The 13,471-nt window shown below is 55.5% G+C and overlaps 1 protein-coding gene across 2 annotated transcripts in view; it reads left to right on the top strand.

The window, feature by feature from the left end:
* Nucleotides 1-10,893, top strand: part of TRIM9 (tripartite motif containing 9) — a gene marked incomplete at both ends in the record, with an annotated part of 62,645 nt that extends 51,752 nt beyond the window's left edge. Inside the window, 6 exons of one of the 2 annotated variants that reach the window (XM_084208242.1) lie at nt 2,190-2,378; nt 4,955-4,996; nt 6,024-6,047; nt 7,086-7,389; nt 8,445-8,607; nt 10,831-10,893. In XM_084208242.1, coding sequence (XP_084064368.1) covers nt 2,190-2,378; nt 4,955-4,996; nt 6,024-6,047; nt 7,086-7,389; nt 8,445-8,607; nt 10,831-10,893 — 785 coding nt within the window. The remainder of the gene's footprint in view (nt 1-2,189; nt 2,379-4,954; nt 4,997-6,023; nt 6,048-7,085; nt 7,390-8,444; nt 8,608-10,830) is intronic. The other variant, XM_084208241.1, reaches the window with a different exon arrangement.
* Between the last annotated feature and the right edge of the window lie 2,578 nt (nt 10,894-13,471).

Here is a 13,471-nt window from a genome sequence, read left to right as displayed (position 1 = left end):
AAGAAGGGACAGGCTGGATGTGAAGAGAGAATCTCTCTGAACGTGGCTGTCCTGCTGTAAGTGGCTGTGGGGAATTCTGGTGTTGAAGAGCTGGTTTGTAGCTCTGGCCCATGAGATCTTCATCTGTGGAAGGGAACTGAAGCCTTTCTTCTGCTTTCTGTGAGCAGAGGGTAGTGGGGAGCAAAAGGTCTTGCAGGGCTCAGCATCTGAAGGGAACAAGGATGAGAAGAAGGGGATGTGTCTGGGGCTCTGCAGGTGCTGCCACAGCAGCCAGGTGGAAAATCCCATGGGAAGGCAGCACAGGCAGGAGTCTGCAGCAGGAGCATTTCCCAGCCCATGGGAGAGGCACCTTCTGCTCATCCCAGAGGGAACTATTGCAGGTCACGCTTCAAAGCTGGTTCCTGGTGCCACCAGCAGGACAAGGTGGTTCCTGGCTGGGAGAAGGTTTGTGCTCCAGAGCCCTTCCCGTATGCTGGGGCTTCCCAGGGATGAAGATCCCTGTCACCAGCACAGCCAAGGGGCAGCAAGGGTGGGAGGTGACATCCTTCTCTTGGACTGTGCCCCCCTGAGCTGATCTGGGGCTGTTCCCCACAATCCCTGGGAGTGTCCCTTGCTCTGTCACATCTTAGCCCAAGGCTCCAAGGCTCTGCCTTGACCTCTGTTTCTCCAGCACCTGAATATGAAGCTCAGCTGTGGGCTGGGAAGGGAGTCTGGAAGAAAGTTCCCAAGGTGACCCAGGGTACAGACATGTCCCAGAGCTTGGCTGGTGGCAGCCCTGCTTGGCTGCCCCAGGGTCTCTCCCAGCCTCCTTCTCCTCCTCCCTGAGCTGGGCAGCCCCTGCTCTCCTGGTTTTCCCTCATCCAGCGGATTTCCTGGCCTCTGGCCAGACTCCTGCTGACCTCTTTCCATGCTCTGGATGTCAGGATGAAGGACCAGCTCACTCCAGGTGCAGATGGAGAAATGGAGCTCAGCAGTGCCTCCCAGGCTTCTCTCCAGGCACAGAGCTTCCTCTTCCCTTCCCCAGCCAAGCCAAGCACCAGAACCTTTTCTTTCAAGCCCAGCTTCTCATCTGGAGCCCAACTTTAAATTCCAGACCATCCATGGAGTGACCCTGAGCAGCAACCAGTGACCCTGAGCAGCAACCAGGGCATTTTAACCAGCAGCTTTTGGAAAGGGTGAGCAACCCCAGGGGGATCAGCCTGCAGGGAGCTACAGAGATGTGAGGGGCTAATTAGGGAGAGCCATGAGCACAGCTACTCATGGTAGTAGTTCCTCTCACTCTTGGTAGGGTTAGAAGCTAAACTAATAAACAAACTTTGAGCTCTGTTTATTGGCTGTTGTGCAATAATTTATCTCCTCTGACCCCACTGACACCCTTTGCTTCCACAGCCTCGGCTACAGCAGCAGCAGCAAGTTTCAGAAGTTACAACCCACCATGCAAAGAAATGTTCCCTTTTTATCTGTTTTAACACAATTCCCAGCTCAATCCTTACTCACAGCAGAGCTGGGAAGGCTGGGGGATGCAGTGTGAGTGTGTGGATGGTGGATTCTACATTTTCATGTTAACGTAATCCTGGAAGAGGTTAGGGCAGAAACTGTGGGAGGTGACTGTGGTAGCAGGGAACAGAAAGCAGTGACCCAAGAGGTTCCCTCTGCTCTGACATTTTTGCTGTGAATCCCACAGGTTAAATTCTTGCTGTAAGGCTCAGATGTGTTTTGACAGGTACAAAGGGATACCAAGAACACAACCTCCCGAACAACCCTTGAGTAAGGTGGGTGCTTGGTGGTTCTTAGGGTGATAGAGCTTAGCACAGCCCTGCAAAATGTCACCAGCCGGGTTTCCCACCCCTGATTATTGTGCACAAAGAGGTTTGGGATGTGTTAAAGCACGATGGGACGTCTGCATGGTAACCTGTGAATTTTTTTAGGTGCCTTACTGTGAAGAGGTGCAGAACCCCCCCCTTTACAGAAACCCAGTTGAATTTGTCATGGGGACGCTTTGGAAGATGAACACGCTTTCCTTGCTGTCAGGCTGCCCTGAAGGGTCTCTCTGGGCTGCCCAGCACCAGCCATTCCTGCCCTGCCACCAGAGCAGGGTCTGTGCTCCACTCTGAGCTGGGGCTGGGGAGCGAGGCCGCCCAGCAGAGAGCCCGTGTCTGATCTGCAGTTTGCCTTGATCTTACGTTTAGACACGCAGTCAGAAGAACAGACCCTCCCTTTTCCAGTGCCTTTGGAAAGATCGCAGCTTCGTAGAATGAGTCCTTTCTCCTCCACCCTTAATCTGCAACCCAGCTTCTCGGGGAGATCCTACTTTGAGCTAAGATCTTCGGCCCACCAGCTGAGCTTGCATTCCTCCTTACAGTCCCTGAATTCAGCCGGTGAGCTGAGCACCTCTGGCCTTGCCTCTTGGTCTGTGCTTCTGGGCATCTCCAAACTCTCTGTTCGTTCTGTTCCGTTGTGTTTGTTTTTGCCATGACATGCAGAGGGCAGTGGGAATTCTTTCTGTTTGTCAGTGGCCTGCTCCTGCCGCCCAGCGGGGTCAGTGGTGTGCTTCTCCTGGGGTGTTTCAGGCGTGGGCTGATAGCAGCACAGTCGTTCCTTACCTGGGTGCTGCTCTTGGCAAGGCTGAGCCCTTTGGTGATCATAAATCCCTCAATGATTTGGGTTAGAAGGGACCTTAAAGCTCATCCACTTCCAGCCTTCCGGTATGGGCAGGGACACTTTCCTCTAGAAGATTCCTCATTTCTTTTGTGTTGAGCTTGTGAAAAGGGTTAATCAGAAAAGGCATCCCCTGCGTGAAACCTGTGGGAATATCCCCGTGCTTTCCTTTCTGAACACAACCAGGAAACGCAGCCTCTGCTGGGAGGTTTGGTCTGTGAAATGAGTTTGGTTGGTTAAATCTAGACCCCTCTTAAGAAAGCAGCAAGTCTGGATTCAGGCTCTGGCTTGGTGCTCAGAGAGACTGAGGACTCCCCATCCCTGGAAGTGTCTGTCCCAGGCCAGGTTGGAGCAGCCAGGGATAGTGGAAGGTGTCCCTGCCCACAGCAGTAGTGTGGAATGAGGTGATTTGTGTCCCCCTCCAACCCAAACCAGTTTGGGATTCTGTGATTCCAGCTCACAGCCCGACTTAGAGCCTGGAGATGTGGGCTCTCTTCTGCTCAGCTTTGAGCACTGGGCTCGGCTTTTCCAAACCCAGATGTGCCCATCCCAAAGCCCTGTTTCCTGCAGAGCAGAGGACAGCACCCCTGCCATGCCTCACAGGTCTGGCAGCCCCCCACGAGCTCGGGTCCGTGTGCCCAGAATCGCGGGCTGTGCTGGGATGGAGGCAGGTCAGGCAGAGCGAGGGATGGATTTGGGCAGCCAGCAAGGAGCCACAGGCACAGGGATCCCTCAGAGCTATTTTCTAACCAATCTTTGCACATCTTCTGTTGCTAAAGATCCTGGGCCCTGATTCTTCCACCACTCTGGATTTACACCGCTCCAAAGGCGTTCATTCCCGGCTCGCTCCGGTGGAAGCCCTGGAAGAATGGGGGCCCCCGATTGTTTGACTTCCATCCCATAACACGGAATGAGGAATGCTGCAGCATGACCCTTGCCAGAATAACCGGGGGGGGACCCTGCAAACTTTCTTTTCTTTGTGCTTTTTATGTTTGATTGCTCATCGTGCTGCTGTGAGCTGATGGCTTCCAACGCTGTTTTGTTACGGACGTTCCTTCCTTTGTGTCCGCGGTTCCGGGACCCTTCCGTGCTGCCCGTGAGCGATACCCGTGTGTGCACCTTGGACCTTCTGCAGCCCCACTCTGGGGTGGGGGGACAGGGAAAAACGGGGTGCTGAAAGCCAAAGCAGGGTCTGTGTGTCCCTCACGAGAGCTTGGAGCGCAGCGATGCGCGGAGACCTGGAGAGGCGGTGCTGGAGTCGGGACACGGGGCAGGATTCATTAAAGCAGCCTCAGGAGGAGCCTCTTGGCACAGCACGGAGCACAACCACAGCCAGGTGCTTTCCCACCAACACCAGGGCAGCAGGGGGGAGCCAGGCACAGAGCTGGGCAGGGGTGGCCCTAAAATCCAGTGCCCTTCGTGAGTGCTGTCCCACACAGTGCCAGCACAGGGCTTGTGGTGGTGTCTCCTCCTGGTGAGGACGAGGTCCTGGACCAGGATAAGCCTGGATCAGGGCAAGCCCCTGGATCAGGACAAGCTTCTAGGTAAGAAAAAACTGGATCAGGACAAGCTCCTGGATCAGGACAAGCCCTTAGGTCAGGGCAAGCTCATGGATCGAGACAAGCCCCTAGGTCAGGACAAGCTCCTGGATCAGGACAAGCCTCTAGGTAAGAAAAATCTGGATCAGGACAAGCCCCTAGGTCAGGAAAAACTACTGGATCAGGATAAGCCCCTAGGTCAGGACAAGCCCCCAGGTCAGAACAAGCTCCTGGATCAGTCCCTGGCTCCCATGAGGTGCTTGCAGCCAGCAATCAGGCCCAGGAGCATGAAGGGCACCCCAACACATTCTGCCCTTGCAGCTGATGAAGCTACGGCCCTTTGGGGTCTGAGGCAGGTGTCAGCCCCCCAGGGATCCCCTTTGCAGCTCCTCTCCCACCCAGGCCTCACACCCATCAGAAGCTGCCTTTTCCTCAGTCCCTGTCCTTCCAGGAGTGGTTTTTCAGTCAGTTTAAAGAATCTTTACCAAGCAGCCAAGATACTCCACCAAGGCTAAAATTTCCTGCCTTTTTTCTGGAGAAAAGCAGAATATTTTGGCATCCTGAGCAGTCAGACTTTATACAGTCCACACTTGAACTCCCAGGCTGTGTTTGCCATCCCTCTCCGTGCCCTCTGGCTTTTAATGAATCAGGCCTCCCGTGGCTGCTGGATGCTTAATTAACAATGAAATGCTCAGAGTGTTTGTCAGGAGGTTGTTGTTCCTTAGCTGTGATGTGTGAAATGTAGTATCTCTTTATAGGATGCAATTTTGACACACAAGGATCGCCTTACTCCCAATTAGGCAAGTATCTTAATTACAATTAACTGGCACCTGTTGCTTCATTCTTTTTGCTTTTTTTATCTTTTCTTTGGCGACTGAGCAGCGTTTCTTGCTCCTACCCTGCTTGCAGAGCGCTCCTGGATGTGACAGAATCATGGAATTGTTGAGGTTGGGAAAGCCCTCTGAGTCTAACTATTCCCCAGCACTGCCAAGGCCACCGCTGAGCCATATCCCCAAGTGCCACATCCACAAGGCTTTTAAATCCCTCCAAGAATGGGAACTCCACCACTGCCCTGGGCAGGAGGCAAATTTGGAGAAGTTATGGTGGCTGGACGATGTAAAGGCATTTTGGTTTTCCCCCCAATGGTTTTAAAGAGAGGCCTGAGGTCAGTACTCTGGAAATGGCCTTGTAATTGAGAACTGATCCTTCTGCTCTCCTCCTCTTTTAAACTGAAAGAGGACAGGGTTAGGTTGGATATTGGGAAGGAATTCTGGCTGTGAGGGTGGTGAGGCTCTGGCAGATTGCCCAGAGAAGCTATGGCTGCCCCTGGAAGTGTCCAAGGACACCTTGGAGCAACCTGGGATAGTGGGAGGTGTCCCTGCCCATGGCAGTGGGTGGAACAGGATGAATTTTAAGGTTCTTCCAGCCCAAAGCACTCCATGGTTCCATGATTCTCAGTACACATCCCTGCTCATTAAGGCACTTGAACGTGGGCCAAATGCCATGGACACAATTAGCCCCTTTGCAGCTAATTAAAGCAAGGTGGCTGCTGCCTGCCTGTCCTCTTCAGACTGTCTGCAGGGCCAGTCCTGCTCATTCCCCTGGGAGCAGGAGCCTGCAGCCCTGTGGGATTCCCTCCTCACCCTGCCCCCTCTCACAGCCCCAAGCCCATCCTCGCGCCTCTCGCCCCACCTTGATGCAAAATGCCAACAGATCCATGCTCTGGCTGGAGTCACAGACAAGCAGGAATGGTTTCTCCTTCTCTCCCCTACCCAACCTGACGTGCTGTTTTCTCTCCTGCATGCCTTTCCCTGGGAATGACCACAGTTGACATTAAAAAAATGGTGGCAGGTACGGCACGCCCGCGCGCGGCGCGGGGAGCGCGGGGCGGCCGCGTGCATGGCAGCTGTCCTGTGGAACCTTCCAATAAACCAGTGAATCAGTCTCACCCGAGTGTTTTTATTTTTCAAGCCGCCAGAGTGTTTTGTTGGATGTGTCAGTTCACGTTTTTCAGCTGGAGGAAACCACCTGGGGAACAGGGCTGGTGGCTTGTGAATGACTCCCTGTCCGTCTGTCTTGTGGAGGACGTGACACTGTGTCTGTCAGATTTGCAGTAACCGAGTCCTGTGCATTTAAACCAGCAGCCCCATGGAATCCGGGAGGTTTTGGGGCATTTTCCACCCTTCCCATGAGTTCTTGTCTTAGGTGTGGCTCGTTGCTTGGCAGAGAGGTTTCTTGGTGTGACTCAGTAAATGAAGACCTTTGTGTGTGATTTTGGTTCCCAAAAACAGCCCTTAAACACACACACACAGAGTTTATCTGCTGATCCTCAGTTCCCTTCCCACACTGAGCTGACTCTGCAAACTAATAACACTTGGTCCTGAGAGTAAGTTATGTTCCAGGCCAGGCTGGACAGGGCTTGGAGCAACCTGGGATAGTGGAAGGTGTCCCTGCCATGGCAGGTGTTGGAACAAGATGGGCTTTAAGATCCCTTCCAACCCAAACCCTTCCACGATTCCATAATTCTGTTAGAGCCTCGAGACCTGGTGAGGATCACGTCTCCTGCGAGGGCCAAATTTTAGGAGGCCTTGAGGATCCTGCAGGCTCACGAGCTGAGATATTGGGAACCATGGAGCAGCAAGAGCGAAACTCCTCTAAGTCCTGGCCATAAAACCTCAGGCACACTTGGCAGCTGCAGCCACAGGAGCTCAGAGCATCCCTCCGTGGTGGAAGTTGTCTCTCTGTGGTGGAAGTTGTCCCTCTGTGGTGGAAGTTGTCCCTCCCTGGTGGAAGCTCCATGTCCTGCATGCAGCATGCCCCGTCCGTGTCGCTCCACGCGGCCCCGGCGCGTCCCCACCGCGCTAACCCCCTCTTGTTTGTGTGTTCCAGTTGCTTGGTTCTCTTTCGACCCCTCCTCTGCCCACGCTGACATCATCTTTTCCAATGACAACCTGACTGTCACCTGCAACAGCTACGATGACAGGGTGGTGCTGGGGAAAACGGGCTTTTCCAAAGGGCTCCACTACTGGGAGCTGTCCATCGATCGCTACGACAACCACCCCGACCCGGCCTTCGGCGTGGCTCGCATCGACGTCCTCAAGGATGCCATGCTGGGCAAGGACGACAAGGCCTGGGCCATGTACGTGGACAACAACCGCAGCTGGTTCATGCACAACAACTCCCACACCAACAGGTAGGTGGGCAGGTGTGGGGTTACATTGTGGTTAGATGGTGTGCTCTGTCTCACCCCTTGAAAATGTCGGGTTTATTCCAAGCCTGTGATTCTCCCCTGAAGTATCATGGATCTGTAATCCCAGTGGCCCAAGGTTTATTCCGTGCCCACTTTGAATCTCCCTGTTAAGCTGTGGGGGCAGATCACAGACTCTCTCTTGGCCCTTTGCTCCCTAGGCTCTCCCCCTCTCCCCCTCCCTTCCCTTTTCCCCTTCTCCCTCAGAAACCATGCTGCTCCCAGGGGTGAGACCCCCAATAAACCCTCATCTAATTAGCACCCTCAGAAGCCGTGTGGAATCTCCTTGCCTGCCTGCTGCTACTAGTGAGCACACAGCTTAGGGGGGCCCCAGGGGATCCCCCCAAAAGAACTGCATCAGGCAGGGACAGGGGCTTCCCCCCGGCCACCACAGCCCAAAGAGCCTGTGGCTTTGAGAGTGGCACCTACAAGTGTCCATGGGAAGGGTGACATCGATCCTGGTCGTCTCTGTTGGAGGATGTGCCCTTCCCCGAGTGGGGATCAGGCCCTGCCTGCTTGGTGCTGCTTTGTTCCAGTATTCCTTCCCTGCTTGCCACCACTTTTTCCATGCTGACTCTTCTTGTTGGTATCCCCTTCCCAGTAGCAGCCAAATCCTTGCAACTCCTGCAGCAACATTTGCCTTGATCCCTGAGCCACTGCTCGTGTTCCCCGTGGGACTGGGGACTTTGCTTGGGGAGAGCCTGGGGTCTCCTCCCTGCAGGCCTTTCCCTGATGGATCAGCAGGTTCTGGTGCTCCACAATTCCACCTGCTTTCCCCCATGGTTGTGTGGCTGTAGCTGCCCTCAGGGTGGCTTTTCCCTTGGGGACATCATGGCAAGAGGAGAGCAGCTCCACGGGAGGGTAGAGGAGGAGGTTCCCAGGGAATGAAGAGCATGACTGGGATGGGAGCAGGTGGTGGCCTGGCTCCTGGTGTTCACCATCATCAGTCCTTGAGTTCCATGGCCTGAGCACAGGGGCCACTGAGCCTTTTCCTCCCACAGAACGGAGGGCGGGATCACGAAAGGCGCCACGGTGGGAGTGCTGCTGGATCTGACCAGGAGGACTCTGACCTTCTCCATCAACGAGGACCAGCAAGGGCCTGTGGCCTTTGAGAACCTGGAGGGCCTCTTCTTCCCCGCCGTCAGCCTCAACAGGAACGTGCAGGTACGGGCTTGGTGGGGCTCTCTGGAGCAGGGTGTGACATTCCCAGCTGTGGGAAGGGGGGACCTTGCTGTCACACTCCCCCTCATGCTGCTGTCACTGCAGTGGTTGCTGCTCAGGAGCAGGAGGGTTCTTGTGCAGGAAGGGTGGCTTGGAAGGAGCTAAACTTGCACCTAAACCACCTGTGAGTGTCCAGAATCAGGACAGGCTTCCCTGAGGCCTCATTCCTCACTCCAGGTTCCTCCCTCAGGGCTGCTGAAGCACCAGGGTTCTCCAGCCCTCCTTGGGATGGGGTTTGATAACTGTGTTTGTGATGCTCCCTCACAAGAGCCTCGCCAGCTCCTACAGATCTCACAGGTCCTGGATGGGAGCATCACCAGGGAGAAGGGCATCTTTCAAAGCCTGTTTGCCTCTGGGACATTTCAAACCCCTCTTCTCTCCCTCTCTCCCAAGCTCTCAGCTCTCCTGAACATCCCCAAGCGGTGCCACCAATCCGGTATTTCCATCTTTCATTTCTCTTCTCACTGACCACATCCCTGCCACCCTCTGTGCCAGGGAATCCTGCACAGCCTGGCTTTGGCACATCCCCCCTGCCACTGCCTGCACCTCCAACCCTGCACAAGTGCCCAGGCACACCCAAGGACGCGTTGCACGGGATGGATCATCTGGGGGTGCTCAGCATTTTGGCAGGGTCTTCCATGTGGGAGTCAGACTTGGAGAGGGGCTTTGGAACAGAGCCTAGAGTGACAGGACAAAGGGGAATGGCTTCCCAAAGGGCAGGAAGAGATGGGACATTGGGAAGAAATTCTTCCCTGTGAGGGTGGGGAGCCCTGGAATAGAATTCCCAGAGAAGCTGTGGCTGCCCTGGATCCCTGGGAGTGTCCAAGGCCAGGTTGGACACTGGGGCTTGGAGCAGCCTGGGACAGTGGGAGGTGTCCCTGCCCATGGAGGAGGGTGGAATGGGATGGGCTTTGAGGTCACTTCCAACCCAAACCATTCCATGATTTTATGATCACCTCTGTCAAGGGCAGAGGCACCAAGTGGCCTCTGTGAATTAGGGATCCATGGATTAGGACATGCTCTGCTGTGTCCATCAGGATCCAGGGCTTGCTGTGCTGTCACCAAGGCAGTGACAATTTTCCAGCAGCACCAGGACAAAGGTGTGTTGGGACCATCTCTAACTTTGGGAACATCCTTGCCAAAGTGTCCCATTCCAAGGGACTCGCTGGCAGGGGAGTCTGTCTGGCTTGGAGAAGGGCTGGGAAATGTTTAATTAGGAAATACTAACGAAGCCCATGTTGTCTGTGCTGGGTTTAGAGATGCTGTATTAATTTGGTGTGGTAAAAACGCCCTGCTGTGGGCTGAGTTTAACTCCTGCCTCAGTCCTCTACACAGCCATAAGGGACATCTCTGGTGGCCCTTGGCTTTGTGAGTTCCCTGGGCAGGCAGAGCCTAAATCCCCTGACAGCACAGAAATCCCTTGGGATGCTGATAAAAGGCTGCTAATTAAGCCAAGCCATTTATTATGCTTTTTCAGAGGTATGTGCCTATTTGAAAACAACTCTAATTAGGAGGGAAATCACTGTATTTTAGACAGTTTTGTTCAAATCTGTATCTGAAGGGGGAAATGCTTCTGCTGCTGCTGCAATAAAAGGAGGAATTGTGCTCTCCTCCCAAATGAAAGCATTTGTGGAGGGAGCTGAATTTCACCAGTGCCTGTGTGAGCATGGCCCTGCCCCAACATCCTGATGCTGCTCAGCTTGCCCACGACAAAGCTCCTTCCTCGCACCAGCAATCAGCCACATGCCCTCCACTGTCCCTGTCCCCTCTCTGTCCCCATCCCCACTCAGCTCAGGGCCTTCTCCAAGATCTCCTCTAATGCCTTCACTGTCCTTCAGGTCCCCCCATCCCCTTTGTCCATCTCACCTGCACAAAGACCCAACTCCTGCCATGTCCCACCTCTCTGGCAGCCAGCTGTGGGATTTGTACACAGCCAGCTGGGAATATTTGGGGCTTGGTACCAGCAGTCCCAGTTCACAGAAAAGTGAGGAACGAGCCAGATGGAGCCACTGCCACATGTCTGGGGACACCTGCATCTCCAGTCACATCCTGCCTGTCCCCAGTGCTGCTCCTGCCCTCTCTGGGGACAATGTGCCGGCTGCCATGCCACGAGCTGTCCCAGCAGGCACACTGGGACACAGCTGAGCCCCGTGTGTCTCCCTGCAGGTGACGCTGCACACCGGGCTGCCGGTGCCCGAGTTCTACGCTTCGCGCTCGGCCATGCCCTGAGGATGCTCCCGGAGCCGGCTGCCTCTTCTCGGGATGAGAGGAGCCAGCCCGTTCTCTCCTGCAGGACAAGGCCAGCCTGCCCAGCTGCTGGGTCCCTGCCCAGCTGCCAGGTCCCTGCCCAGCTGCTGGGTCCCTGCTCGGCCTCTGGCTGGAGATGGGGAAGGAATCAGGAAGGAAGATCCTGGCTTTCGGCCGCCTCCGCTCTCCGGCCTCCGCGCTGTCCTGTGTGTGTGCGCTTCGCTCTTTAGCTCTCCTTGGCTGATGAAGTATCTAGGTAGCCTGAGCTGTTCTCCTGTGTCTGCTTTTAGGTTTGGTTTTCCTGATTTCAGTTGGGGTTTTGGGGGAGGGGGGCAGTTCTGTCTCGCTTTCCCCTCCCGTGGGGGCAGCCCGAGGGACCCCACCACGGGAACGCTTCCGCCCGCGCCAGCCTGGTTACTTTGCAGGATTCTTTCTTTCCCCTGTGGCCTTTCTTGCAGAGCACCCTCGGTCATGTGTAGAGGTGGGTCCTGGATTACCAGTCAGTCTCCATGTCCTTACCAAAACACCCCACTCTGTCCTGTGTCCCCCTGGGGCGTCTCTGCGGGGCAGGGGGTGGCCGTGCTGTCCCCAGGTGCTCCGGGTGCTGGCAGGCCCTTGGTCGGGTGCTGAATGCCCATGGGGGGCTCTCCAGGGGCCCCCCACACCTTGGTGCCAGCACACGCACCAGCCACAGCCATAGACCGGAGAGCCCTCGCCCGGCTCTTTGGAGATTAGTGTTTATTTTTTTATAGTTGCCATATAAAGCCTAGCCTTAAATTCAACTGATAGTGTCCTTCCAATCACCGGAGAATTCATTCTGCAGTGAGGGTCTGACAGAGAGCCCGGGGGTGGGGATGGGATGGGGAGGAAGGAGAGCTGGCCACAGCCCTGCCACGCACTCAGCAACGCGCGCCTGCTGCCGGCAGCAGTTCCCGCCGGCCGCCATCCCCTGCTCGACTTTCTGGTAATCCAGAGGCAGGAGAGGAACGGTGCCAGCCCCGTCGCCGAGCCGAGAGCGCCTGCATGCGCTGTCCCCTCGCTTCGCTTCGCAGCCCCCGCGGAGCCGCGACGGGCAGCGGGATCGCTCCCAGCCCGGCTCCGGGCGGGATGCGACGGGAGCGCCGGCCCAGCAGAAAGACAAGTGTAAATAGCCCATTCCCTCCCAGCGTTCCCTCCTCTAGGACAGTCCCTTGTTGCTCTAGCATTAGGTTTTCCTAATTTATTGGATGGGTGCTATCTCGTTGACTCCCGCCGAGGAGTTCCTCCCAGCTGCCGGAGAGCCGTGTTGCGGGACAACGCCGGGCAGCTCCCGGGTGGATTCCTGAGGAGCCCCCGTGGCCGGCTCACCCGGGGCTCCTCTCTCAGCCGTCATCCCCCGTTCTTTAGGGTGTCCATGGTGCTTCTTAGAGTCCCAGTGATTGTAAGACGTCGTCCCCCCGTTGCGCGATGGTAGCTGCACACAGCCGCTGTACTGACGACAAGTGTCATGTTTGCCGTTCTAATAAAGGACTTTTACCAGAGAAGGGCAGAGCTCCCAGAGCATCTCTGTGCTTCACTTCCCATCTCATCCCCCCTGGTGCACGTCCCTCACTGTCCTTGGCCAGAGGCAGCAGCAGAGAACGGACAGAACTCGGTCAGTGGGAGGGAGGGGGCCGTGGGAGCAGATGGAAGGAGGAATTCTGGGCTGTGAGGGTGGGGAGGCCCTGGCACTGCTTGCCCAGAGAAGCTGTGGCTGCCCCGGATCCCTGGAAGGAGGGAGGAATGAGCAAGGCTGGATACAGAGCACCATCTCCCCAGGGAGATGAAATAGAGGCAAAATTTGAAGGGATCAGTGGAGGGGGAGCCATTTCCAAGGGAACAGCATGGAGAGTTCTCCCAGGGCCGTGAGAAGGACTCGCTGCTGGGATATCAGTGCCTGCTCTGTTTTCCCGGAGTGGCTCAGGAGAGGTTTTCAAAGTGCAGCCTCTGAGCTCATCACGGGCTCGAGTCCAGGGCTAAAGAAGAAAATGCTAATGCATGAAGTGCATCTCAGAAGGATGCTTGTTCCTTCCAGAGTGGGAATGTGCCCAGAACACCGGAGATACAGGAAACTGCATCTTCCCTGCAGCATGTAAAACCAGCCTGTAAGTCATGTACAGCACAGGGAACAGCCCAGGGCCAGAGCATCTGTGGCAGTGGGACAAGGGGGAATGGTTTTATACTGACAGAGGAGAGATTTAGATGAGGTATTGGGAAGAAATTCTTCCTTGTGAGGGTGGTGAGGCCCTGGCACAGCTTGCCCTGTAGCTGCCCCATTCCTGGAAGTGTCCAAGGCCAGGCTGGACAGGGCCTGGATCAACCTGGGCTAGTGGCAGGTGTCTCCACCCATGGCAGGGGGTGGAACTAGATCTTTAAGCTCTTTTCCAACCCAAACCATTCCATGATTCTGTCATTCTGTTACTCTCTGGGTGGAAACCTGTGCATGGATCTAATCAAATCTAATCTAATCCTGCCCTTTGGCACTGTGAAGCCATTTGTCCAACCTGTCACCCCAGGTCTTCCTCCAAAGTCCCTCTCCAGC

Source organism: Fringilla coelebs (assembly GCF_963513975.1).
Source record: "Fringilla coelebs genome assembly, chromosome: 6".
Lineage (NCBI taxonomy): Eukaryota > Metazoa > Chordata > Aves > Passeriformes > Fringillidae > Fringilla > Fringilla coelebs.
The sequence above is the reverse complement of the archived record's forward strand: the minus strand, read 5'-3'. Positions and strand labels throughout refer to the sequence as shown.